At 45.4% G+C, this 27,465-nt stretch overlaps 1 protein-coding gene across 2 annotated transcripts in view; it reads left to right on the plus strand.

Moving 5' to 3' along the window:
* Positions 1–27,465, plus strand: part of FBXW4 (F-box and WD repeat domain containing 4) — a 62,487-nt gene that overhangs the window by 11,445 nt on the left and 23,577 nt on the right. For both annotated transcript variants that reach the window (XM_030486123.1, XM_030486122.2), the window contains 4 exons: positions 1,542–1,637; positions 4,435–4,620; positions 5,798–5,930; positions 8,495–8,589. In XM_030486123.1, coding sequence (XP_030341983.1) covers positions 1,542–1,637; positions 4,435–4,620; positions 5,798–5,930; positions 8,495–8,589 — 510 coding nt within the window. The remainder of the gene's footprint in view (positions 1–1,541; positions 1,638–4,434; positions 4,621–5,797; positions 5,931–8,494; positions 8,590–27,465) is intronic.

Below are 27,465 nucleotides of genomic sequence, written 5' to 3' on the forward strand. Positions count from 1 at the left end.
GCATAAACTTAAATCGCAAAGCTTTCTAGGGGACAAGAAGCTTTTCTCTGTGTGGTTGCTGTTTTTGTTTAAAATGGGTCACATGCCCAGGAATGCAGTCAAATTATAATGGTGACTAAGTGCCGGAAAGCATAGAAAAGGGGAGGGAAGGGTGAGCAGAAAAAAGGAGCCTGAGGCTATGGAAGGAAGGCTGGGAAAATGAGAATCTGGCCAGACCCCAGGGCCAGGTTAGAGATTCCTACACCCATTAACAACCCCAGGAGATGTTTATTTACAAGGAGGTAATCTTTGTTTTAAAAATGACAGAGTGGCCAAAAATCCCACTTTTGGGAAGTGGGTCGAGGGCATAATAGGGATGGGTAGAAAGGAACTGGTTCTGATCTCTCAAGGATCTTCACTTCATCCCTGTAAATCTGGGAACATTGGATCTTGAGAAATGAATGGGGGATAAACTCTTATAGTCTAGTTAGTGGTTCACAACCCCTAGTTACAAAGGATAACTTCAAGAGTTTCTTCTTGTACTTTTCTGATCTTTCCTACCTAAGCAGCTCCACCAAGGATATTGAATAATTGAGTTTATGATATGAGAAAGATGGAAGTTAATACTGCCTTTTCCTTCCCTCCCTCTTTAGTCCACCCTGGATCATGAAAGCAAGACAGATGTTGAACAGCTGCTTGAGCTGAATATGTTCATGTAGAATCTGAGACCTTTGTCCCACGTCTCGGTGGTACCTACCTTTTGTCACTTTGTGAGCTGTGTTGATCTTGGCTTTTCTCAGCTTATCCCAATAACTTTGGTTTATATCCCAGCAACTGCTTATGAACTGTAGTCTCTCTTTTAATAAGTTTGACTGTGAATAGAGAATTTTCCAGCAATGTGGTGGAATTCCCTATCCTTTGGTGAGTTGCTGCAAAAGAAAGTCTGTCTTGGCACGTGTGTGCATCAGGTGGTTATACAGATGAATGAATTTTATTTTTAGTTTGAACATATCTTGAGTTCTAATTATTGTATCGGGCTATGTGATTGTCAGGCAGGTCAGGGTCTGAAGCAGTTTCTGTACTGGTCTTCTGTCTAGACACACTCTCCTGGCTTTTAGTTTCAGTGTTCTCCTGATTAGTGTTTCCTCCATCTGTTCTTGTGTGGTGGTGTCCTTACGTTAACCGGTTTAATTTAGTGTCTATTAGAAAAGTGATGTCCTCTTTCTCCGGTTGTTCTGGTAGTTTGTTTCCATGTCATCTTGCTTTGATTACATTTTGTCTCAACCTGTGTTGCATTCAGTGTACTAGATCAGGTCTTGATCAGATTTAAGGCTCATACACTAATGATCATCAGGGATGGCTTTCCATGCTGATAAGCACCCGCTCTGCTCAGTGTTCCTTTCTTGTCAACTCTTAGGAGTGTACTTGCTCTACTGTGGCTCAGGCACCACCCGTGTTTGACTGCTCATCATTTGTGGAACCTGTGAGCAGCTTGAGTGTATTTGTTGTTCATACAGCATCAGTCTCAGTTGTTAATCCCATCTCTCTTCTTCTGTCTGCAGAGCACCTGGCATTCCAGTGAAGGAAAGGGTGAAAGTATCTCAGAACTGGAGGCACGGACGCTGCCGGAGGGAGACAGTGCTGAAATGGAAATGCAAGCAAGTGGCTCCTTTGTCTTCTGCTTTGTTCTGTGTCAGCTGCTGCAGGGTCTTGGGTTTTTGTCTGTGCCCTGAAATGAGATGTTTCCTGCTCCTTGTAAGACCCCATGGATCACAAGTGATGTTGCTGGCCTGTTTTGGGTGTTGCTGGCTAGCTGTATGTGGGGTAACTGGAGTTTCTGTCTTGCCCTAGAGATTCACTCTGATAGTTGAGAGTTACTTTCTTACTAAGAGCTTGAATTTATCATTATTCTGATCTGTGCAGTTCTAGCTGGATTTAGCAATCTTTACTACAGGCTTTAAGCTATTATGTTCTTATCTGTTGCTGTATACCATGAGCAATTTTCTGTCCTGCTCTCACAGTGAGCATACCTTGATCCCAGATGTGAACTTGTCCCATCAGAATACTTGCTTTGTCTCCTCTGCTTTATCATGGCCCCTGATTTGGATGTACAAATCTGAAATGCTAATTGCTGTTCTTCTATGTTCTGCTTCCTCCTTCACTAAAAAAAAAGTGTATTTGACATTAATGAGAAGAGATTGTTGTTAAATTCTTTCTCGCAAAGGTGTACTCAGCTTTCAAAGCAAAGCATAAGATAGGTCTCTTGTCTGAACAGCACATCTACATTTCCAGCCTTCACATCATCAGACAGAAGAAAAAATGAGAAAGACTATGGTTTGTTAGCTGCTGAAGAACAGGGACCTTCTACTGAGCTTTTCATGCTTTTTGTGCTGTGTAGATTGAAGTGGAGGATAATGTGCCACGGCTTGTCTGAAGTCCTGGGAACAACTGTAATGAGCAGAGTGGGTTTTGGTGCAGGTTGTATACCTGCCTTTGAAGTGCTTGCAACCATCTGTGAAGACAGGCTCTGTGGATGTTAGAGATCATTACTAAACCAGCTTCCCAAGTGAAAAAGCAAGGACTGATTTAATGAGGCCGCCATCCAAATGGCATCCTCTAATTTTCATTTGTTCTGCTTCAAATTTGTTGCTTCTCCTTATGAAAAAGCCATAGAAAAAGGTAAAAAGCTAAACTGCAGCAGGAGGAGAGCCACAGAAACTGGCTGTAGCCTACGTAAGCTGGATATTCGCTTGCTTTTAGAGGACTGCGTAGGAGTGGAGGAAGGAAACGGAAATCAAAGCTTGCCTAAAACCAAAGCTGTTGCTCCAGAGATGCCTCTTACTTTTTCCATGCATATGATCAAATCTCAGATGAACATTATAACCTATCTTCGACTGCTTTATGTGACTAAAAGCCTGTTATTGGAGATAAATGCAGGCAAGCAGGAACCTTCTATTTGATAAGCAATCTTGCCCTCTTGCTTGTTTGTAGTTCCAAATTGTGATGTTATGAGGAGTGGCTGTGTGTAATGGCTCTGCTGACAAAGAAAATCGTGACCTCTGAGGATGAATGATCTGCAAAAAAGAGGGAGACAGTTTTTTGAGAAGCCCCCCTGCCTTCAAACCAGTTTGTTCCTGAAGAGTTTGAAAATTGACAGGCTGCTCTGTGGAAAGGCTCTGATTTTGCTCAAAGTTTACATGGTTATTGGTGCACTCGGCAATGTCTGCAGAGTGGAGACAATTTCACACATCCATGCCCTATAGGACATGCCCCATGACTCTTTGGATATGGCAAGGCCAGATGCAGAAGGCATATTTGCTGATTCTCTGGTGGTTAAGAACAAAGAGCTCACTGCCTAAGGGTGCATTGTAGCCTGTTTTCTGTATTTTGATTTTGTTTCAAGAATAAATAAACAAACTTCTTGTGATGACAGACTTGATTCAGACATTGCTGGAGTGTCTCCTTCTCTTCTTGGTCTCCCAGGAAGTGAAGCATATTTTCCACTTGTAATATCAATCTTCAAAATACTTTGGAACAGCTCCTTTAGCAGTCCACTGCCCTTGGCCTGGCACCTGTCTGTAGGAACCTGCCACTGTGCCATAGATAGCATGGGGCAGAAGGGGTGTATGTGCTCTTCTGAAAGACAGGCAACAGAAATCAAGAGGTTGCTCTGCAGTTGCTTTTGCCTGAGAGGTGGGAGAAGTGTAAATGTAGAAAAATACCTCCTCTAAGTGATGAACACAGTGCTTGAATAGCTTCAGGGTTATCCTGCAGCTTTACATATCAGCATACAGGGGATGCAAGAGGTGGAAGGCTTTCTGCTTCTAGGAAGGTGTGTGTTATTTGATGTGACCTGCTCAGATGCGTGTGAAACACTGGCAGCTTTGTGGTCTCTGCTGAGCGTCATTAAATAATGTGCAGAATCAAGACTGACTGACTGCATCAGGAGCCTCATATTGAAGGCTCTGTTAGAAATGCTCAGCAGAGCTCACAATGCCTGATAGCCTAGTTTCTTAAAAAGTGCAGGGCTCATGAAGAGGGGTCAGGGAGCCTTAAGTATTTCCTATCTGAACTCAGTAGACACTTGGCCATTCTCTTTCAGAGATTCCGTGCTTCCTTTTCCTAAGCTCTTGGTTAGAAAAATGCCAGCTATGTGATCTGCTTTGTATGTTGCTGGAGAAGCTTCACTTCTTAGCTGTGCTACTATATTAAGCCCTGCTTTTGCATGTGACCAGCAGCTCCAACTTCCCCGTTTTCTTGAGTGGGCATTTGCTTTTGTCGATATGTTTACATATGCAGTCTGTTTGGTTTTTTCCTTTCTGTGTGTGATGTGTGAAGTTGTTTTATTTTCTTCTGCCTGCTCATGCACCCCCTGTCCTGGTTTCAGCAGGGATAGAGTTAATTTTCTTCCTAGTAGCTTCCTAGCTTTCTTCCCAACCTGCTGTCTGTTTGCAGTTTGATGCCCTGGATGGAGCTGGATGGCGAGTACCTCTACCTATCTCAAGCAGAGAACATCCAGGCCTACAGGCTCTGTCCCGACGGTGCAGGTTTGCAGCGTCACCCTCAAGCTATCTTCTCTGGCCACCAGGAGGACGTATGTCGCTTTGTTCTTGTCAGCTCCCACATCGTCAGTGGAGGGGGGTAAGTTGGGTGAACGAGGAATCCCAAGGAGTGTGGCAGTGAAGTTGGAAAGGCTTTGTGTAACTCCAGCCCAGAGCAGAGGGGTCAATATTGCTACACAGTGTCCTCATGCTTGGCTGTGTTCAACTTCCCCTCATGAGTTGGTTCTGTCCTGAAAAAGCTTCTGCTATAGCAGCAGAGGAGCCGAGTCTTGTGCTGTTGACCTTATCAAGTGTCCTTTTTTCTTTTGAACTTGTGTATATGTCTACAGGATTGTTGAATCAGGATTGACTGATGAGACAATCCCGACTGATGTGCAGTTTTCATTTCTGTCCCTGTTTTAGAGTCAGGGTAGCCTGACTCTGTTCTGTTACTCAGAACTGCTGGTTAACTGGGACCACAGTGGTGCATAAAGCTTTCTAGAGACAAGTGTATGTTTATTAGAAGTACTGATACAATTGTGGAGAGGGGGAACACTGCCAGGCATTCCGGCACACACACACTTCTCCAATTAATTTTGCATTTGACTGGCCTTTTTCAGTTACAGCAAATGACAGAACTGTTATTTACAAAGTTTTAGCTATTAATATACATGACACTTAGCACAGAATTGGGAGATGCAAGCATGGCTGTCTGCCCTGGATATCTTGAGGCTCTCCCCTATGAACTGTAGCCCAATATTCAGGTGAAAATAAAGGCATGCATTTAAAATTCCAGTAACTGTATTAGTTGAAAAAAAGAACTCTAAATGTCTTTCTAGTTAATCCAAAGCACAATACCCTGCACGGCTGCTCTGGAATGAATGAAAAGCTGAGGCTTGGACATGGGTGAGAATGACCTCTCACTTGTTCCCTTATTCCAGTCATTGAGCATCCAGCCAGGATTCTGGCAAGCTCAAAGCAGTAGGAGGAGGAATGGCTGCTCTGCTAGTTTCTGCAGCTTAACACCAAGTGGAGGGTGGAAAGACAGCCAGGAAAATTTTCATGTGCAGCAGATCAGGCTTTGACTGGCCAGATGTGGGATTGTAAGAGAACAGGTGATGTGTGAGGAGTGGAGAGTTAATAATGCTGCATGACTTTCAGCTCCCATGAGAGATCAGTTCTGGTCTTTCTGTGGTACTCCTAAGCACTAATGGAAGGTGCATGTCCAAGGGAGATGCAGCTGATACAGACTCCCTGCCTGGGGATTTGTTTTTCAGAGATGGAAATATTGTCCTTCACAAGATCCGTGGCTCGTACAGCATCAAGTTTTCTGCACATGAACAGGAGGTGAACTGTGTGGACTTCCAAGGTGGCCTCATTGTCAGCGGCTCCCGGGACAGAACAGCGAAGGTGAGCAGTGATGTTCCAGCAGCTGCAGGTGCCACTGCAGAGGTGACCTCAAAGGTCCTGTGCCATGAATGCTTAAGTGTCAGCAGAACTGTTGTGAGCCCTGCCTTGTGTGTCTGCAGGAGGAGTGCAGGGCATCTTGCTGTAAGCTCGTGTCTCTGAAAAGCTGCTTACTGTGCCAAGCTTTTAAGAAAGAGATTTGGCACTTCATGACATCAACTGCTGGTTTAAACTAGGAGGTGCAGAAGGTGGCAGCTCATGTTTTGCTTCTTTTGCTGTACATCTGTCTAACACTGCAGTGGAGATCTATGCCAGTTACTCTGAAATTTGCTGTATCTATCTCAAGCACATCCTTGCTTTGTGATGCAGTTCTGCCTCACATGTTCTCTATTGTATATTCAGTCTCTTTAAGGGATAGCGTGATGTCTTTTCCAAATCTGCAGGGTTGTGTTTTATTTATCTGTGGTTTGTGGCAGTGTGGTGGGGGTTTTTTTTTATTGTTATTATTAGTGGTTTGGGGTTTTTTGTTGTTTGGGGTTTTTTTAATCATTCTTGGTTTGCAAACCAGGAGTGAAGTTAGACTATGAATACTGTTAGCTTCCATTTTTCAGTTCCAGCTGGAATCACTGAATCCTGTCACAGAATTTTTGACTATTTATTTTTGAGGCAGGACCTTGTTGATTTTTGTCCTTCTGGATCTGGTTAGGAGTGCTCTGTTCCTATGTGGACCTGGAGAGTTTTTCTCCTGCGCTGTAACCAGCTCTGTTTTAGCAGTTTAGGAAACTCCATGTAGGTGTCTTGCCCTTGTTCTGCTTGCATGGTGCAGTACCTGTAGCATCTTCACAACCACTTGTTTCATTGTTGGAAGCGGTTGCTATACGTTGAAAGCTTTGGCTGTTGCTCATGCGAGGCTGATGGATACTCTTGGTCCCTGGTACATACAGTAGAGTATTAATGGAGGGAACAGGAAAATCTGCTATTCCTGTTTTACAAAAGGGGAAGGTGGGGCAAAGAAAGACTTAAATGTCTCTTTCAAGGATTTATAGAAGTATGGTAGTGGGCAGCTTTCTGACAGGCTTCTGAGCAACACGACCCTATCTATTGTGTTCACCCTTCTGTATGGGTGTACTCCTGGATAAAATCACTCCCAGGCAGAGCAGTGTTCAGATGCAAAGGGCACTGTTGGGGATACTGCTTGCCTTCTGGGAGCAAGGCCTCAATGCTCCTTTGTCTCACACTTAAGCAGGGCTGCTTCTCTATGTTCTGTGGAGCCCCTTTGCTGGGAGAGTGCCTTCTTGCTGCTTCCTTGGCAGCCAGAGGACAGACCTCCCCGACCTTGAGAACAAATTCCTGAAGGCCAGAGAGGAATTTAAGGCTGTTTTTCTTGGAGCTAGTGTGAGATCTTGCCCACCCAGTGCTCCCCATAGCATAGGCTCTAGGGATGTTCACTTCTTATTTTTTATCATCTCTTTTGTAGGCTGCCTTGTTTGCGTGAATGAGACTCTTGGAGGGTGGAAGGGAATCCCTACCAGCCTTTTAAAGGGGCTCTAAGTGTCTAAGCTATTGAGGGCTCTGCTGAGTGTTGATTAGGACTAAGCCCTGAAGAGCTGCTAATGTACATTCCTGTGTGATAGGCACCAGATAGTGTGCTCTGAGCAATATTTTTAACCTGTAGGAGATAGGGATGCCTTAAAAGAGTTAAGCTTTTCTGCTGCCTTTGCTGACACTAGGTGCTAAATTCCCCGCTGACAAGAATAGCCTGCAATCCTGGGCATTATCAACAAACAAACAAATAGGGCACTCCCAGCTTTGAAGTCTTGAAGTAAAACACTGGGGGTGGGTTACAGAGAACTGGGGGTCTCCAGCCGTGTGGGCCAAGAATGAAGGCAAGGTGGAGAAAATGAGGACCACAAGCAGAGGTCCCAGCAAGAACCTGGGGGGGTTTATTAGGACCTAGAAACAAAGGGGTGTGTGGTGAACTGGTGGAAGGGGATGTGCATGTATGCACTGATGGGGGAAGGAAGAGATTCTCTCCCATTGTCAGTGGCAAGGGGAGTCTATTTGAAAATAGCCTGGGGTACATGTAAGAAACTTGGTTGAAAGGGGGTGGGTTTATAAAAAAACTATTTTACAGGATAGCAAATGATTGGTTTTATAGATAATATGAATGGAAATTTTTCAGGGCTGGTACAAAGTCTTCCCAACTGTTCAGTCGAACAGCAGAGATTTAAACAAATCCCACTTCTTGTTTATGTAACTACAGAAGATAAGTTGCTGTGGTGAGTGCTGCCCTAGAGAGCATGTGGTGATAGGGGTGCTCTCTCTGTTACACGTGGGATGGAAAGTCATACTCATAAGCTGAATCTTTGTGTGACTTTAAGTGCTTTTTTTCTGCAAGTAATAGAAGGCTCTGCTCCTCAGAAGTAAGTCATGGGAATTAGGGAGAGCCTCTCAGGGAAGGTGAGCATGGCAGTTTTTGGCAGCTCTTCCAGCACAACATTAACAGTGTGCATCCTACCATCTGCATCTTCTGGGTGATGTGGCATAACATGCATCTCTTTCTTTAGGTTTGGTCCCTGTCCGCGGGCAGAGTTGGGCAGTGTCTACATACAGTGCAGACAGAGGATCGAGTGTGGTCCATTGCTATCAGCCCATTGTTAAGGTAACTGACATCTCTTTATTCTCAATTTCCACCAGAGAGAAGTAAAGGATTTGGATAGGCTGTGTCCACAAATCTCTCCAAGGCACCAGTGTGATGCTTCCAGGGACTTGATTTGAGTGGAGGCTGATCAGGTGCTTGTGCCTGCAGTGGGAGCTCAGGGAAGAGCATGTGGTCTTTGTTCCCATAACATCAGAGTGATCCACTCATAAAGAGGCTGTCAAAACGGCCCTAAGTTCCTTTTACTATCTGAGGTGGGACTTGTTTGTTCTTACTTGCAGAGCAAACTCTCTGACTTGCTAATTAGAAGCCATGAACCGGATCCACTTGAGGTGTTCTGTGCTGAAAAGATGCCAACTTGTATTTCCATTCTCTGGCAGAAAAGACGCCAACCAAAAAGGTCCCCAACTGGGAGCTGTGTGCAGTGGTTAGGGCTTGGTTTTCTTTGAGCATGTGGAACTGGGAAAGATTGAGGTAGAGTTCAGGGTTGAAGTGTTCTAGCCTGTATTGCCTGTAGCCCTGTGCTTCTAGTATGGGCATAATGCTACAACTGCAACTTCAGCATGGGAGGCAAAAGCAGTACCTACACCAGTGTCTTCTACGGTGTTTTTCAAAGTCCTCCCATTCTTGAAGTGAAAATCTGAGAAACTTGAACTCTCACTGTAAAAATCTTACACTGACCAGCAACAATCTGTCTCTTCAGTTCATGGTTAAGCTGGTCTTCTACATGCAACAGAGATTCTTCCTCAGTCTGCCTCAAGGAAGAGGGAAAGAAGAGCTATTGTTGCTGCCCATGTGCTGGCTGCAACTAGTTCATTTTAGGCTTGTGCAAAACCAAAATACTTTCCCACAACTGCTGTCCTCATTAGATTTCCAGGCTCGTTTTTCAGTCAGCAGAAACTTAGTGGTACAGAGCTAATGGCATTATCAGGGAAATGACCCTCGAGACCTGCTATGATTTTGCCATTCACTCATCCCATTGCCGTTTTTGTGTGCATTAACGCTGCTGCAAGTTGTTAGTAGCCCTTTGCTGTCTTCTGTGCTGCAAGGGCTCCTTTTCTAGCAGACAGGCTCTGGCTCTAGCACCGTGGCTGGTTAAAGCCCAGTGGCATGCTGCTTCCTACTCCTAAGTGATGACCTACTGAGGTGGCCTCTTGTCAGGACAGTGTTCCTCTCCCTGGTGTGCACGCTTGTGCACGCTCTCTGTCACAATATTTACCCACAGTCTCCCCACCCCCCCTTTCCTCCCTGCAGAGTGATAAATGGGAGGTGGTGGAACAGCTACCCCATGGACAAGTGGGCTTACATTGTGCACTCCTGTTTTCTTATGAGACTGTGGACTGTACCAGCCTCCCCTGTTAGCCCTCCCTAACGCCCCACCCCCCCACCCCTCTGTGTTTTGGGGGGGGGCCAGGGTGGGTGGAGAATTAGAGCCAATTAGCCACGTCATTAATTCTTCAATTTGACGGCTGATATAGCAGGGCCTGAAACACGCTGCTGACCCCATATAATGGGAACCCTGCTCCTTCACGTATGGACGCTGGGAGAAGTTAATTAAAATTCCACAGAGAGAAGGTGTCGGCTAACCTATAAACCTGTCGCTGCTCAGAACAAATCGCAGCCATCCCAGAAAAGAGAGAGGATCAGAGCAGGAGGGCATGTGGTGGGGGAGGGCCAGGGCAAGGGGCAGGGGAGATGAATTTTTCACTAATAGGTTTTATTGCTTGCTGTCTAATGAGGGTGAGTATCAAAAAGATAATATCTGGTTTCTAGCAAGGTCTGTTTTGGGGAGCTCTGTGGTTTCTGTTTTATCTGCAAGAGCCCATATTTCACCCGTACACTTTCCCTATGCACTTGTGTGTTAAGCTTTTCCTCCCTTGCAGTCCCCATCCTTCTTGCCAGAGCTTGGATGCATTTGTTTCTCAGTGAGGCTGAACATGGCCTATAACCTCCACTTCCTCCTAAACATCTGATGTGTCCTCCCAGTTCTCCCTTCTCACTTGTGCTGGTGTAAACTGAGAGCTCCTCTGTATGAACAGATAGTTCTGCTGGTGTCAAACTGCTATAGAATCAGGCTCCAACCACTTAAGTATTGCAGCCTGTTGTTGCTGAGAACCCACCACTGTGGACACATACTGCTCAGGAACAGCCCAAAGCAGTTGTGTGTGGTGGGGCAGGAGCAGGAAGGGCTCCACTAGCTCTAGCTATTCAAAAGTGCTTTGAAGAGGCTGCAGCTTCCTGACCTGAAGGTTTGCCACAACTAAGACTTTCTAGAGTAGTCAAAGTTGTAGACCAGAATTTGCTTTTCAGTGATATCTTCTTCTCTGTGAAGCTTTCTTAGAAAGTATCCCACGTGCACCTGACCCACAGCTGGGTTTTCTGCTGTAGTCCTCCTCTGCTGGCTGCTGCTCTAATGGACGATGTCTGTACACCCAAGCTAAACTTGTGCTCTTAAAATGCAGCTCCTCTGGCTTCTGGGATCTTTCTTGGCTGTTCTGCTTTGATTTGTCCATAGTTTCCCTGTGTTACTACAGAGATCCTTTTACAGATGTGCTGAGCTAAGGAGGAGGCTGCTTTGTTCTTCATGTAGTGATTGGCGGGCTGGATGTTTGGAGGGTCTGCAGCTGAATGATGCCCATAAGGAAGATTAAGTAGGGTAAAAGGCAGTAAAAGGGTAGTACTGGATCTCCTCTTCTTACTGTGCAGGGGAGAACTGCACTTAGTCCTTTGTCTAATCTCTTCAGCCATGGAAGTGCCTTGACATCCATGTGTGTTACTGGAGCTTCATTGCTTTGGGGATCCCTAACAGTGCCCTGCAGGGTAGTGGGGATAGGGCGGGCATTGTGCTGCTTCTGGGTTTTCAAGAGGTCTTCTGCATAGCTGTGCTGGTTGATGTGCTTGGGCCAGCAGGTCCCACATTGCTTGTCACATCAGGGACTAGAGAAGAGTCTGAGAGTATATAGGATACTTAAAACAAGGGTACCTCAACTTGTTCTGGTTTAATTGGTCTCCAAAGCTGTCCTTCTCCATGGCTTAGTAAAATGCTGTGCTTACAGAGAGGCTGTGTACCCTAAAGCATGTTTCTCAGCTGCTTGTAATCCCCTTCCCCCCCGAGTTCATTTGCCTTCTGAACCCTGCATCATGCAGATGTTAAACTTTCATTTACTGGTGCTTACTGCAGTGACTTATGTGTGCTCAGGGACCAGGGCAAGCCTGAATGCAGCAGACCAATTCAAATGTGCAAAGAGAGGCAAACCCAGGGGTTTCGTGTGGAGTAGTGGCACCTTCATGCTTTGTGATTCCCTGAGGTGGCAGTAGCCAGGGAAAAGAAGTTACCACTGTACACAGTTTAATTTGAGGGATAGGTTTACGGAGAGGATGAGGTCTGATTGCCTGGCATTTATGGCTGCAGAAACATAAGGCTTATAATATATGTTGTACTACTGAAATGTTCCTTTATTTAGGGGAAAAATAGTTGCAAGGTTTTTTTCCCTAATGATAGAGAAGCTTTTAAACTGGAGGGGGAAGGAAGAAGTGGACCTTGATGTTAAATTCATTATTAACCTTGGATTCAGAAATTGTTTGGTGTTGGATTAAAGTCAAATCCAACTTCATTCAAATCTGAGATAGCTTCTCCTGCAGGGTCTGGCCATAGACACTTGCTATTTAGATTTACAAATACTTATCATGAGAGCTGGTCTTCCCATGTGGTACTCAAAGTATATCAGATTTTAAACCAAGAAAAGAGATGATGGAGGCACAAAAGTGGTTTTCAATGTGCAAGTATAGATAAAGAGCTAGGAAACCTTTGGTGCAATTTGGGGCAACATCAGGCAACCACGATGTGCCCTATTGTGGCAGAGATATGCTTTGGGTGTGTAAGCCCAAAAGATGGGCTCTCCTTTTCCAAATGTGTCATTGGTTTACTGCAGTGACCTCTCCTTGTGAATGTTGCCTTGGTGAAGTGCAGGTTTACTCCAGAGAGGAGGAAAATTTGTGCCAAAGACTAGGTATCTGCATTGGATGTTTAAATTAAAGGAAAATGAGTAGTTCTGTGAGCAGTTGAATTTAAAAAGCCGGGCTTGCTCTCTCTCTTCTGCTTATGCAGCATTGTAGTTGAGACCTGACTCCTATTTTAACATGCTAATTTGTATCTCTGTTAACATAATTGCTTATCCCATGGAATATTATGGGGAAGTAATATCTGGGGAGACCTCTGCCCCTGTGGACAACCTCAGACAAATTGTAAAACATACCCAAAACTTGCTGGGGAAAGGAAGGAAGAGAAGGGTTACTGACAGGCACCTTGACTGAATGGGCCTCTCTTCCACTGGGGACAATCAAAATGATTAATTTCGAGGGCTTCTTTTTAATGGTTATCTGGAAACTTTTTGTGAAAGTGAAACAATCTGATCTTGCAGATTGCATTAGAGCAAAACAGTCCACTTGAGTCAGAGAAACTTTGCAGTGGTTTTAACTATAATTGAAGCCCTAACGTATAGCAGTTAAAATGTTTGATAATGTTCCCCCCCCACCATTCGCTGCTTCACTTTTATCAGCAGTTATCCCCTACCGCATATCAAGATGAGCTGTTGGCTGTGGTGGTGCTCTGTTGTGACCTAGCTTTGTGCAGTTAACCTCTCTGAGTCTGCTAGGAGTTAGGACAAGTAGCTGGGGTTTATTCTGGTTTGTGCATTGCCAGCAAAATATCAAGCAGCAATAGCTCTGCTGTCCTCGGGGATCCCTGTAGAGCCTGCTCGGCTTGAATAATTGAGAGGGGACTCTGACCTGCAGCTGTTTCTTAAGCAGGGGCAGGAAGAACCTGCTCAACTGTGAGATCCCCGGGTGGACTTGCAGAGTTAGTGGTGGCATTAACTACCATCTCTTGCTGACCTCGGGGAGTGATCTGGATGCGGGTTTCTAGGTATATGCAATAGTCATAACTGACTTGGTGCTCTTTCACCCCAAAGCTGAAGAGCAGGAAATGAGTATCAGTTTCTCCCCTCTGGAGCTAAAATGACACCTGTGTCTTATCCATGTGCCCTGACTGTTCCCTTGATGTTGGGAGGAAGACAACTTTGTTTTACCTTCTCTAATTGTGTGATAATGACTCTGGTCTTCTTCACATGGGTGAACACATGGACACACATGTGTCTCTTCCCACTCATCTAGAAACAAACACTTGTGCAAACACTTCTATAGGTTGAAAAACTGCAATTTACCTTTCTGCACTTGAGTTTGTTTCCTTTGCCCTCTAAAGTCCACGACTGATGACTTGCTCCCTTTTTGTCACTTTTGGCCAATAGCCTAATGTTTAGATTCTCAGTGACTGAATTGGCTCACTGGTGTTTGTGGGCAGGTGAGCAGGTTTCGGGAGGCAGTAGCTAACTGAGTTAGAACCCAGACATCTGTTTCTAATCCTATCGAGCTGTGTTGCATATTGAATTTTTGTTTTTTCTTTCTCCCCCTGCAGTTTTTTCTCATCTTTCCCTTGCTTGAGGGGAAAGTCTGTCTCTGCAAGCTTGGAGGAAGCATCTTTCTTGTGCTGCTTGGTTTGCACAGGAGAATCCAGGTCTGCTTAATCGATGTGACAGAAGAAACTTAGTTGAGGGGGCTGGCTGCCTTACAGTTTGAGGTTTCCATTTCCAGTTTGCGATCATTTTCTCTTTGCTTTTTTGCAGGGGGAGAAGGGAACTTCACCAGACCTTGGCTGCTGTTTACCTTTGCTCAGTTGTGCAGCGTGCCTTTGTTTTTCCACCTTTGATCAGTGTCCTGCCAACAGATAATTTAGCAATTGCATCCCAGGGTGGAAGTGTGGAGTTAATGTTAAAATTAGGGTTTTTTTCCTTTCCTAACTTCTCTGGCTGATGGAGCAGAGAAGGGGAGAGGGGAGGTGAAGGGGGCCATAAATTCTAGACCTGGTGATTCTGCTCCTTGTAGAGAAACCAAAGCCTCTGATGTCTCTTCAGCACTTTCATTAACATTTAAATTAAGGGTTTGTTTTTCAGGCGGCTTCAGTCACAGCCCTTTCATAGCCTGACACATGGAGGTTGTTCTCTCTCTTTCTTTCTCTCTCTTTTTCCAGCTTGCAAATCAGTGTACAATAGTAATCACTGCCATAATTTTTTCTGATCTCTCAGGAGGGCAGCGACCTGACAAGCTGTACCAGAGGTTCAAAGAGAATCGGGAATGGAGTGCAAAGGTAGATGAGCAGGAGGATGCCAGGTTTCACTCCTACAATTAGAGTGGTGTCTGCTCCCTCCCCTGCCTTTCAAAGGGCTGCTTTTGGGGGCGGGGAGGGCCAGAGAGGGATGGACCTCTCTTGCACGGTGAGAGCCCCAGGTGCAGATGCCTCTAACCAGGCTCAGCTTCCACTCTTACTCCTCCCAGATGAAGCCGGAGGTGTCACTCAGAGGATGTGAGCTCATGCCCTGAGGTAGCAAGTGGAGCTGTAGTGTCCTAAGATAGCAGCCTAGCCCCTCTAAAGAAGTGTTTATTCACTCTGAGGACAGCAGGAGGTTGGTCCTCAGCCTGCCATTGACATTTGAAAGGAGGGCGATAGTGGAGGATATTGCCCTGAAGTAAGAAACTCACCTCTGTCTTCTGTGCTGCAGCGCTGAAGTAATGTCTGCTCTGATCACTGCAGCTTACTGTGACATTAGAGCAGACAGCTGGTTTGAAGCGTCCATTCGAAACTTGACTCACAGCAGCCTAAACCAGACCGTGCCTTTCTGTTGCTAGGTAATTTCGGGTGTAAGAGCTAGTTGGTTTAACATCAAGAAGAAAAAACTGTCTTCCACCTGCTTCAACAATTGTGCAAGAGCCAAAGAACAAGGGGACAGTTTTAGGAATGGCAGCGACTTGCAGTGGAGAAGCAGTATAGTAGGATTTATGTGAACACGTGAGTCTTTGTCCCAAAGCTCTTTTGGAATCTTCCACTTCTCATTTCTCACCCAGTTGGTTATGGCTGGTAGGCTGTTATCTTCTGCAGGCTCTCTGATGGGAGTTGGGGGACTCAGTAGCACTGAACTGCTGTCTTTGATGAGCTGAAGGTGAATTAAAAGACAGATGAAATGAGCCAACACATGAGCAAAGTATTTAGCATAATGATGCCTGCATCTTGGTGGTTGTGATTTTCACACTGTTCATGTCTTCACTCTCCCACCACCCCAAATTTGCTTGCTTTTCGCTGAGAGCTTGATCCCCGTGGGCTTTGAATGGTGCCAACAGGATGAGAGCAGCAAGCTGGCAATAAGATCGGCAAGGGTATTCCCTGCATGGTGCATGAAGAGGTGTACCATAAGTTTCTGTTCTTCAAGGTTGGTCTTAGATGTGTCAGTGGTGGCCATGATTTTACCATGTGGCTCTTCTGGAGAACCTAATTCAAAATCATGCACTTGCAGAAGCCTCCTATATATACTGAAAATGTTTCTCTTCTGGGGTTTGTATTGTTTCGCTTTTTTGTGTGAACTACCAGAGACTAGTCTGTCACTGTTGTCAGGTTGAAGTATTGTGTCTAACTGTTCTGTTACTGAGTGTATGGTGATGACTCAGTGAGTGATACAGAACAGCTTTTCAGGGGCAGGTGATCTTGTCCATATTTCAATTACTCTGGAGCTGTGTGGTGGGATTTGCTTCTCTGATCCCATCTTGACCCATGCTCTATTTTGTACCACCCACCTAATTGCTCTGTCACTGCAGGTAGGTCCTAACTCCTCTCACTGATAGATTTCTGCATAGTCCTAAGAACTGACACTTCAGTGTCATACTGGTATCCTCATCCTGTATAATGCAAGGGGGATTCAGAATGTCTGCTCTGCACTGCTAAAATCTATCCACTCTTCCAGGTGCTTCAGCTTTTGGAGGCTCATAGGTTCATGCCCACTAGGTTTCTCTTCTTCAGGGCCCAGTGCTGGATGTTGCTGAACATCATGTTTGTGAACAACATGTTCCGTGAAGCCCACAGCCTGCACAAACCAAAGCTATTGGGAATGGGAAAGAGGATGCTTGGTACAAGTCACATAGAGTTCTTGATCGTGACTTCTAAGCCACTTCCAGCATTGCTCAGTCTGTAACTTTTCAATGAGGAAAGCTTTTAACTTTAGCTCTCCTGAGGCCAGATGCCAGCACGGAGCCCACCTTGGCTGTCCCAGTGGTACTTGGGGCAAGTGGGCTGCGGCACTAACTGGGGTAACTCCTTCTAAATTCTCTTTGGAAGCTCCACTGTATTTATGGGTGGGGAGGGCGGGGGGGTGCCTGCCCTCCCACCTTCTCCTGTGTTGTCTCAAAAGGCCCTGGTGCATCTTTGATTAGGTGTAGGTCAAAAGAATTTCCACATCGTGACCTTAATAACTGGGGTTGATTGGCAGGCGGTCTGCAGAGAGCGAGCAGCCTGTCCCTTTCATCTCCCTTGGTGCCGTGCTGGGACAATGGGCCAGCATATTTTCCTTGTTGTTCCTCATTTGAAAAGGGTCTGGTATCTCTACTAGGTACCTGTGACATGGGGGTCTTGATTGGGGTCTCATAAAGGGCCCTGTCAGTGTGTCCAAAGGCCAGGAACACAAAGGCGGTCAGTGGGTGGGGGTCTCAGCTGACCACTGAAGAAGGGAGGGGAGGGTCCTGGAAGCAGTGGAGGGAGAAGCAACCCCTGATGGGAGACCTTAAAGGGGGAGGGGGGGAGGAGGCGGCCCATTTTTGTCCCGAACTCATCAAGCACATCTGCAGAATTGTCCCAGCCGCTGCCTCCCAGTTTCAAAAGAAAATGATCGTTTGATAAACCGTCCTGATTCACCACTTTCTCACAAGGGAGGGAGACCCACCTTTGACCTCTATGATTTCACATTGGGCCCAGCTCCCCCCCATCCGATTGCTGGAGAAACTTTGAAATGCATCCCTTGCTCTCTCTCCTTCTCCCTCTTTCCCTTTACTCTCTCTTCCCCCCTCCTTTTTTTTTCTCCCCCTCCTCCTCTTCCCACCACCCCCATCTTCCCTGCTCTCCCTCTTTGTAAAAGAGCAGGCGTACTGCTTTGGAGTTTAGGCAAGTAATTAGTAAAATCTTTTCTGCAGCACAATAAACCCGCAGCCCTTGGCCTGCATATTCCCACAATTTACATACTCGTGGGCATTCGGGAAAACAAGTGGCATTCCCAGTGCATCACTGCCTATGAAAATAATTTGGAAGGCAGGGAGGGGAGGGTGCTGGGACCCACTCGCTCCTGCGAGCTATAGGAATGTGCATGAATATATTAAAATGTTTTCACACAATGCTTGTATTTTCCAACGGGAAGAGGCATCTTCTGGATGAAAGGCGGCTGGCCCAGACACAGGCCTCTTCCAAACGCTCTTTCCCACTCAAGGTTTGTTTGCATGGACCAGATAGAGGAGGGGGCCTGGCAGGGGGGGTTGGAGGAAACAGCAAGGGTGCTGTCTACGAAGAGTAAATCTTTGTGTGCCTCCTACTCTTTCCCTGTTTGTGGTCCCAGAAAGTTGGGTTTTGAGGGAATTGTGTCTATGGAAGGAGGGAAGAGAGGAGGTCATCAGGACTTTCTGCAAAAGCTTTTGGAGGCATTGCAAATGTAGAGAGGAAATAGCTTGTAATGGAGCATATAGCTCTGACTGACGGGATTCAGTGGATGCAGCAGGAAATGGCTGAGAGGAAGCTAGCTATCTTGGGCAATATTAGCAAAGTGGCTATTAATAACAGAAAGTACTCTTGCAGTATGTTTCCAGCTTCATCTTATTGTCAAGAACAGGCTGCTCAATGTCAACCTGGGCTACGTATCCAGCTGGTCCTCTCCTTTTACCAAAATGGTAGTTGTTCTAGGCTGTGCTACAGGTGGAACCCAGCAATTCCCACTCTGTTTCAGTTGGGAACTGCTTAGCTGTGTTGCCTCCAAAGAGATTCTTTGGGCACTTTGAACTTGTAGAGTGTTGTGTTGACAACAGATGTGTGGTGAAACTTGTGTCTACACAAGTGTAGGTCAGGGATTTCCTTTCTAATGGACAGGAATTGAAGGAGAGAATTGAAGTGAAGGGAGGGAGAGGCTGAACATAAGTAATGAATAGCTTGGCAGGGTGGTGCATGTAGGGAAGACCCTGGGTTCAGCTCCAGGAATGCTGGTTTGTTTGAGAATACTGGGGCAGGCTGCAAAGGGGCCTTGTTGGAGGAAATGGAGGTAGGTTGGTGGCTGGATTTTATTCTTTTAAAATAATATTCTTTTGGAGAAAATGCCCTTTGAAATTTCTGTGAGAAGTGGTGTGGCAGCAGCACGGTGATCTGAGTGCCTGTCTTGTATGTGCTATTGATACAGCCTTTGTAGAAATCTTGTCTGGGCAGGTGTCCCGTCCAGATGGGTTCTGCCGCTGTGGATGTACAAGCCTGCCTGCAGCCAGCCAGAGCCATGGTAGCACAAATTTATGGATGCCATGAAGAGCTGTTCCAAAGCCTGCACTACCCAGCTCAAACTTCTGCTCTCCTGGAGGAACTTTCCAAAACACACAGGCTCCCAGAACAAGGCATAACCCATTTGGAGAGGAGTGGGAAGAACTTTACGGAGACTTTCTACTCATCTGAGCCAGCTTTCCTTGTCCTTTCTGACCAGGCTCTTTCTGTGACAGGTGGGAGAGAATGTATTCCCCAGCCCTGCAAGAAGCTAAACAATTCTGCATCTCAGAACCTTTGCAAAAGGGTCTACTTGCATGGCAGCTGTTCCTAAAATGGATCTGCAGAAGCAGCAAAGCTCTGTAATGCTGACTCTCCCAGCTGGCCTGCATTGGTAATACTGGTGTTGGTCATGGTGCAAAGGTCTCTAACCTTTTGTTCGAAACAGCCAACAACCACACTGGCAAGAGGGCTTACTTTTTATTTTTAATTATTGTCTTCCCAATTCCCTGCTCCTCCCCTTCATCTTTCTGCATTTCTTAAAGAGGCAGTGGAGGGAAAAAAAGCTTTGGTTTTTGTTTGGAAGGGGGTTAGGAAGGGCGACGTGGCCCCTGCAACCTCTCATAGGGGTGTCTTGTCAGGGCGCGGCATGGAGGGCACAAACAGATCATAACCTTTAAATGAAAATGTGATGGAGGGGAGAGATGAAAGCAGTGAAACAAATTAGATACATCTAGAGGGGGTGCTCAACTGGAGAAAATTAGCATTTCTTCCTAATTGGAGTGCAGGGCATTCCATTACAGGGTTTCATTACAAGGAGGGAAGCACTGGGCCTCTTTGGGGGATTCCCCCCTGCCCTCAGTTCTTCTAAAACTAAAAAATATATTTGGGAGAGAACTGAGAAAGGACTGAATGTATCAGAGTGAAGGTTTCAGACTGCTGCAGGAAGAGGAATAATAGTAAAGCATCAGTTCTCTATTTGTTAAGGGAAGGAAGCAACGACTGTGTGTACACGAAGTCAGGTGCTAGTCCTAGTTTTCCTGAAGAAAACTAAGAAGTTTATAGGAGGCTGCAGGTGATGGTAACTTTTTGATGCTAGTACTTGCTGAATCAAATTTGTGGACTTTATCCAAAATGCATTAGTTTGAAGTATAGGGATACATGTTTTATGACTAAGATCAGTGGAGTTAATTCAAGCCTGCTTTACACTGCATATCAAGTCCATGCTGTGCAAAGTACTTGTTAAAGACATATCTGTCTGATTCTTTCTCTGAACTAGGGCTGTTGCATCCAACAGGAATCTGGATATATCCCTGGGAAGGCAATGACCAACTTACAGCACAGAATGTCTTGTGGCTGCAGTGGCGTTTGTGTGTAGATTTGTGGTCCAAATAGCCTGTGCCAACTTGAGAAACAGACCTGCATGGTTGTTCTTTCTAAGTGCATCTTTACTTATAAAGGAGTGTGAAGAATAACTTAGAGGGAATTCCTGGGACAAGGTTTTGTATTGCATCTCTAGATTAGGAGTAGGGGGAGACAGTTTGTTTCTTCCAAGCAAGGATTGGATTATTCATCAGTCAGTGCTCTCAGGAAGGAAGAAAAGAAGAAAAGCAGACTTGCTTCAGGTGTGTGGTGCACCATGTATGTTGCTCTGCCAATCTACAGTGACAGAATTTCCTGTTCCAGCTCAGGAGAGAGAATGTATAGGAATGTAGATTGTAGGATACTCCTGAATGACGGGTCCTATCTGCACATAAGGGTGGTTCCTAGCAGAGTGGCAAGATGTTTATAGTAGCAGTGCCTTCATCCTGGGCAGGCTCTGTCGTCTGTGTGCCCTCAATAAGGTTGGAGATGATATGAATTTATAGAATTCATAAATGTAAATCTCTGATTTAACCCTTGCTGCTGAATTCTGGTATTTTGACACAGAGCATAGCACTGCCCACAGGAATATCTTCAGGCCTAGAAAAAACACTGTTAAAAATGAAAGCAGGGCTCAGAGATGGGCTTCTCCTGTCTTGGGTCAGGCACACATCAGGATGATGATGTCTCCCCTCCCAGCCTTCTCCAGTCACTTCAGTTCTCACAAAAGATGCTTGGCAGATGGTTTAAAATGAGCAAATGCATCACTCTAGCACTAGATTAGTAAAGCAAACTGCTTTTGAAACACTGTGGGAGGTAAAGAGGAGATGGGAGCAGGACCAGAGGGGCTGGAGTTTGGAGAGGAGCAAATGACTAGGAGATAGTCAGGCTTGAAGGGAGACTGGTTCCTCTGAAGAACAGGAATTTCTTAGCATGTGCAGTTGTGCATCTGGCTTGTATGCTACTATGCTTTAAAATACAGCATGCCAGAGTGCTTCTTGCCTGTAGCTGAGCTTCAGCTTCCCTGAGTAGCTGGCATCCTGCGTCTGTTGTGAGTGGAATCGAACACTGGAAATGTGTGAACAGAACTGTGTGGCTGTGACTCTCTCCTTGGCTCTGTTGCATCTGGTTTCTTTTCAGAGCATTGTGAGACTGCTCCAGACTGGAAGGCAGATTGGAAAGTCTGTTCTCTCTGTGTAGTGTTGGCCTGTAGTGTGTTCTGTCGTTCATTATCAAGGATTTGTCAGATCTTCTCTACCTACCCTTCCACCTGCACAAAGCACAACCGCTGCAAACACTTTCTTGCTCTGAAGAGGTCTTGTGGGTTCATGAGGCTCCATTCACCATCTCTGCACATGCCCTGCGTGTGGGATGTACTCTTACTGCTGTGCAGCCATCCTGATACTTCACAGATGCAGGGCTAATTTGGGGCCAGGTATTAAAACCAGCTTTTAATGTGCATTGCCCTGTCTAATTAGTAAATCCTTGTTCTCTCTCCTCTGAGACTGAGGTACATATTCCTCTAAGTCTAGCCGTCCATCAAAGAAGACTTGAAATGAGGCCCTGCTATGGTTGATAGACACAGGCAGCTAATGAAGAGAGAGAACCCATTTCCTTTGAGAAGAGAGACTTGTATCAAGGTGATTGATAGTCCCAGAGGTTTATTAGTGTGGGGGCTGCATAGAGGCTTCCAAACTGGAACCCAACAGCTTGGTTTTTTTCAGGGGGAAAAGAAGTCTGGTGGTCACATGTGTGTGTACCTCTTCCCCCAGTGCACCCTCCCCACCCCAAAAAAAAAAAGGGAATTAAGAAGCAATTATAGACTAAGCTGGGCCAAGCAGCTACTATTGCTGCGCTTGGTCTCTGCCTCCTGGTATAGCTGTCTTGAGCTTTGCACCTGCGCTTTGTTCAGTGACCTGCTTCGCCTGTCCAGGCTGATTTAGTCCAGGCCGAGGGAGCAGGATTATCTGATGGAACAGTTTTTCTCTTGCTTCTTATTTTCTGTCTTGAACAGAGTATTGATTAGTGCATGTGGCCTAGAGCACATTTTTCTTTCCATATACTCTTCCTGGATTTTTTTTCCTCTTTGACAGTGGAGAAGCAAGGGAGCCTGCTCCAGAAATTAGAAAAGCAATAATATTTCTCTAGCATCTGTCTTCTGATGGTCTCAGAGCAATCTGGGAACATGGATTGTGTGCAGACTGCTCCACGTAAGTTTGTGGCCTGGCAGAGCAGGCATATCATGTACTTCAGCAGTATTGAGTACAGGTGAACAGTACTGTTCCCACTGTGCAGTGCCTCTGTCCTCTGCTTCCCGAACTGTGGTTTGCAAGACCGTGATGGTCCTCAGGCCTGTACTGGCTCTCTAGCCCTCACAGTGAAGCCAGTGATACGGTCTATGAGTGACTGAGACTGGTTTAAGCCTTAAAGCTTGGAGCACCTGCCTCAGAAAGGGGAAAGAACCAGCAGGGTCTGAAGAGGAGATACACCAGAGGAACACTGCTCTGTACCAAAGAAATGGCTGCGTTACTAGTCTGTGTCTTGGTTTTGTGGTCTTTCCCCATATTTGGTCCCAAGTCAGACACTCTGCAGAACTTATTGATGTGCTGATATTTGGCTGTCTCCATTAGGCAGTTCTGGTAAAACCAGCTTGAAAAGAAATGTGGAGAGTAAGATGGTGATGGGTAAGCTTGAGTTACTCACTAAATCCTACAACAGTAGAACTAGAGGCATTTAAAACTACTAGGAGATTACTTTAAAATGGACAAAAGATAGTATTTCTTCACACAGTGTGTAGTGAACTTCCTATACCAGAAGGTTATGGAGGTGGGTGATGCCAGCAGTTTTGAAAGGGATTTGGTAAATTCATGAATAGCAGGTCCATAATAAAGGACTATGTGGGAATACACTCTAAAAATCCTTAGTGTAGCAGTTGTGGATGCTGGGGCAGTACAAAGTGAATGACCACATAAAGTGGCCAAGTTTACATGTGCTTCCTAAATGGCATCTGCTAGTACTACTGCTGGAGACAAAACAGTGAGCTAGGTGGGCCATGATTTGACCAAGGTGGGCATTTCTCATGTTCTTCTGGCCAGTGGGTTAGTCCAGCATTCATCTGCCGCAGTTTTGGTGTCCAGCAGTGGTCAGTGGTAGATGTCTTATGAGAAGAATGAGAAACAAGGCAAGCACAGAAAGATCCATTCCTGCCTGTTCCTTCCCAGCTTCCAGTGATGGGGAGGTTAGGGTTTCCCTGGCTGGAGTCTGCATCCAGACCAGTGTTTCTTTCATATTTGCAGAGGCTAGCTCTGTGAGAAGCTCATCTCTTCTTTCTGAAACTGTTCTGGTCTTTATAGGCTCCTTTCCAATTCAGTGTTGTGTTCTGAGGAAGAAACACTTTGTTCTGTTTTTAAACCTTTTGCCTGACCATCTTATAGGAGTATACTCTGGATACCCTCTGCTCTGTTTAGGATTTTAGTGTTTTTCCCGAGCCACCCCAACTGTTAATAGCATTGTGCAAAGCAGCAGCAAGCCATGATTGTTGAGTACTTGCTGACCAGTTGTTACTTAGAGTGGACTTTGCGTGTAGCATCTCTGAGATGTGGTAAGCTCCTAATTTCCTCCCAGTGCAGCTCCTGGCTGGAGTCCGTAGAGATGCAGCCTAATCTGAATTGGTGGTCATGTAACTGGATCTTGCCTATCAACACAATGAACGTCAGTAACAGCTTTGACTGGGAAACTCCTAACTTGCTGCAGAATCAAATACACTTTAGTAATGTGTTCATTTCAGTGGAGGACATGTGAGCTTGGTTCTGGCGTTTCTTCATGTGGGTGTTTGACTTGCCAAGTAAAAATGGTTCTTTTAATAACTGTTTTTTGGATGAGACTTCCTAAATCTCAGAGCGCATGGGAATAGGGCAGGCCATGGAAAGGAAAGGAGGAAACTGTGGTTTCACACTCCTGCCCACAAAGCTGCTTGTGCATCTAAAGCTTCCAGACTTCTGTTCCTTGAAGTGTAGGACTAACTGCCAGCAGGTTGTCCTGCTTCACCTAGACAGCGACTTACTGAGGTGCAGGAGGCAGTGTGGTGCTTCATATCCCTTTCTCAGTTATTTCTTGACTTTGACAGAAGATGTGTTTTGGGGAATCCTCTGTTCCATTGTAGACTTGGGAGACATGTGCCTAAAGGGGCTTTTTCACAGTCTTTTCAGTGCAGTCCTCTCTCTCCTACTCCATTTTCTGTCATCTTTTTTTTTTCCAATATACTGACATTAAGTATCATAATAAATTATTTTTTGCCTTCTTGTCTTGTTCTTTCCCAGTCTCTGCAGCATCTATTTTGCCTGATCCCTTTCCTATCTTCATCTGGCTAACCTCAGTTATCACTAAAATTCAATATTACTTGATCTGCCTTGCAGCCCAGCCTGTTTACAGGTACTGAAGATGATAGCTTGTTCTGAGAACCTCTGTTTTAGTGTATGTTAATGTCAGGATGGTTTGAGCTCTGGCTTCTGCAAAAGTTTTTCAGCAGTTTTTTGGATAATTCAGGATCTAGGGGGGGTGCGTGGTAACTAAACATTCTTATGCCTTAGATATGAGTTGTCTGATCATTTAATGATATCTTGTGTGCCTTTATCTGCATTCAGAGCTGGGGCTTTCTAGCCTGACTGGTGGGTTTTCGCTTTCTGGTGCTTGCTGACAACCAAGTACGCCCTGAACCTGCAGATGGAGAGCAGGGACTTTATTCTATATCTTCGCCGCTGAGGGGCAAACAGTTGATATGCTCCAAACACTTAGCATGAAAACCCTGAAGCAAATCATGTTGCATAGAGTGGAGAGCTGGGGAGGGGGAAGCTGGCCAGGGCTTTAAGTGCAAGTGAACTGAGGTGGTTGTAAGCGTGTCCGTGTTGGGGCTGGAATGATCAGAGTAGAAAAGCTCTAGGAATCATTTCATGGCTGAGTTAAACACAGATGAGGCTTTGCTCGCCTCCTCCACAGAGCACCTGTGTCTCCATGCCTCAGTGTCCTGGACTTCTCTTGTGCAGCATGTGCTACACATACACGCTTCTCCCCTTTCACCTTTCCTTGTCTTTAGCTTTTTAAAACCCTCTGAACAACTTGTTTAGACTTAATTTGGAAATTGTTTGAATATCATAGAGCAGAGAAGGAAGACCAACCACTCTGGTTTTAAGTGATGTGGTTCCTTTACCCTAGAAGTGTGTACAAGTACAGCTCCTGCCTCTGCATGATGTGGAGAAAGAACTGCTGCCCTTTGTGGAAGATGTTGGAAGTTTTTTTTGTTGAGAAGTCCTCATATCCCTCACCACCTTCATCATTTTTCAAAATTCTCCTAAATTGGGAAATCTGAATTTGGTGTATGTGTGTGTGCGTATGGCAAAAGGAGTAAGAGAAAAATAACTCGTGGCTTGTGGCACCAGAAGACCAGATTCCTTCCCACCCCTGCTTTTAAACTGAAACATTCTTGGGTTTTAGTTGTTCTGGCAAACCTGAAAGGCTTTTCCCCTCCCCCTGACCTCACTGGCATGCATGGATTGCTGGCTTATTGAAAAGTCATTCATTTTCAAAAGTCATATGTACTAATGGAAAAGTTTAGATAAGCTGCCATTATATATATATGCATTTTTAAAAGAATACTTGTTAACTGAAAACCCTGCCAGTCACGTCTGAAATATATTGGGATTGGCCTTGGCAGTCCTGAAGCTTATAAAATGGAAAGGAGATATTTTTGAAATAGGGGAGGTTTTCTTCCTTTGCATCACGATTCTTTAAGCATTTTCTACACATGGGCATGTATTTAGACTTTTGTCCACAGCAATGACAGCTGGATTACTTACTTAAATCAATTCTGCATGTCCCTTTGTAGCGTGTGGGGTTGTAAGAAGAAAAAGCCCTGGACACTGTAAGGTTTGTGATGAGGTACGAGCATAGGTAACATACCTGTTCCCACTGGTGCTGGGAATGTTTGCTGTATTTCTGTCTAGTCTTGAAACTGGCGTGGTCAGTTTGGGTCTGATTATATTTATTCTTGGTATCTGCTTCTCAGATGCTGGCATTGATTTCATGGCAAGCATATTTTGTTCAGCAGTGTCCAAGGTTGCTTTTAAGGAAAAAGTTTTGAGCATTGATGAGCTGAAGGCACACAGTATCTAGCTGAACTCGTGTCTGTGGCAAGTAGTTAAAGCAGCTTGTGCGAGGCTGCAAAGAAAATGGGTTGAAATTAAAAACTGGACCTTTCTGTGGGAGTCCTTAGTAAAATGTGAAAGATTTATATGATGTGAAGAGAAATCAGAGTATTGTGGGGTGGAACTGGGCAACCTCTCCAGTTTGCAACCTGTGTTGCAGCACTGGGCCATGTTTGTATATTTTGGGCAGCTCAGAAATGAGTCTGTGCCCTGGGAGTTATGCTGCCCATTTCCTTGATACATATGGAGTCTGTGGTGATCTCCTTTCTTTCTTATCAGAAGGTAGTGATTGTCATCTCCTAGGGCTTGCTCAGCACTCCTATGTGACTGGTGCTCTGATGAAAGTGATGAGTATCTTTTCACTTGCCTTCCTGCCATTCAGTCTAAATTGCAGAATGAGGATCAAGCTTTTAGATTGTGACAATTCTGCTTTCCAGTGGGATGCTGCAGTCACAAAGGACACAAAATGAGTTTTTTCAAAACATAACATAACAAAAAAAGACCCCATTGCACTGGAGCTGTGACCATCAAGTCAGCTGAGCAGGTTTAACTTGTCTACAGGCCTGGAGCTGACCAACCAGTACAAGGATTTCTATCCTGAAGGCAATGGTGATATTTCAAAGAAAGCTAACAAAGATGCTAACAAGTCCTAAGAATCTGCAGAAGCACTGAGCCACAGGATGCTGGTTTCTGGCTTTTGGAACAACTGATGCCAGTCTGATGTGGCAGAGGAGCAATACACTGGGAGCCAAGTGGTTTCGTTAACCAACAGGCAGCAGATTTCCTGGTAGGTTTTGCAGAACCAAAGGCTTGTAGCAGAAAGGGAGGTGGAGTGAGGCCCCAGTATGATAAGAAGTTTTGCTTTCCTAATGGGAAATGGCTCAGCAGAAAAAGAACCTGGAGCCTTTGTTGCTGTTGTCCTGGTTCTGCTTGTTC

This window comes from Strigops habroptila, chromosome 5 (assembly GCF_004027225.2).
Source record: "Strigops habroptila isolate Jane chromosome 5, bStrHab1.2.pri, whole genome shotgun sequence".
Lineage (NCBI taxonomy): Eukaryota > Metazoa > Chordata > Aves > Psittaciformes > Psittacidae > Strigops > Strigops habroptila.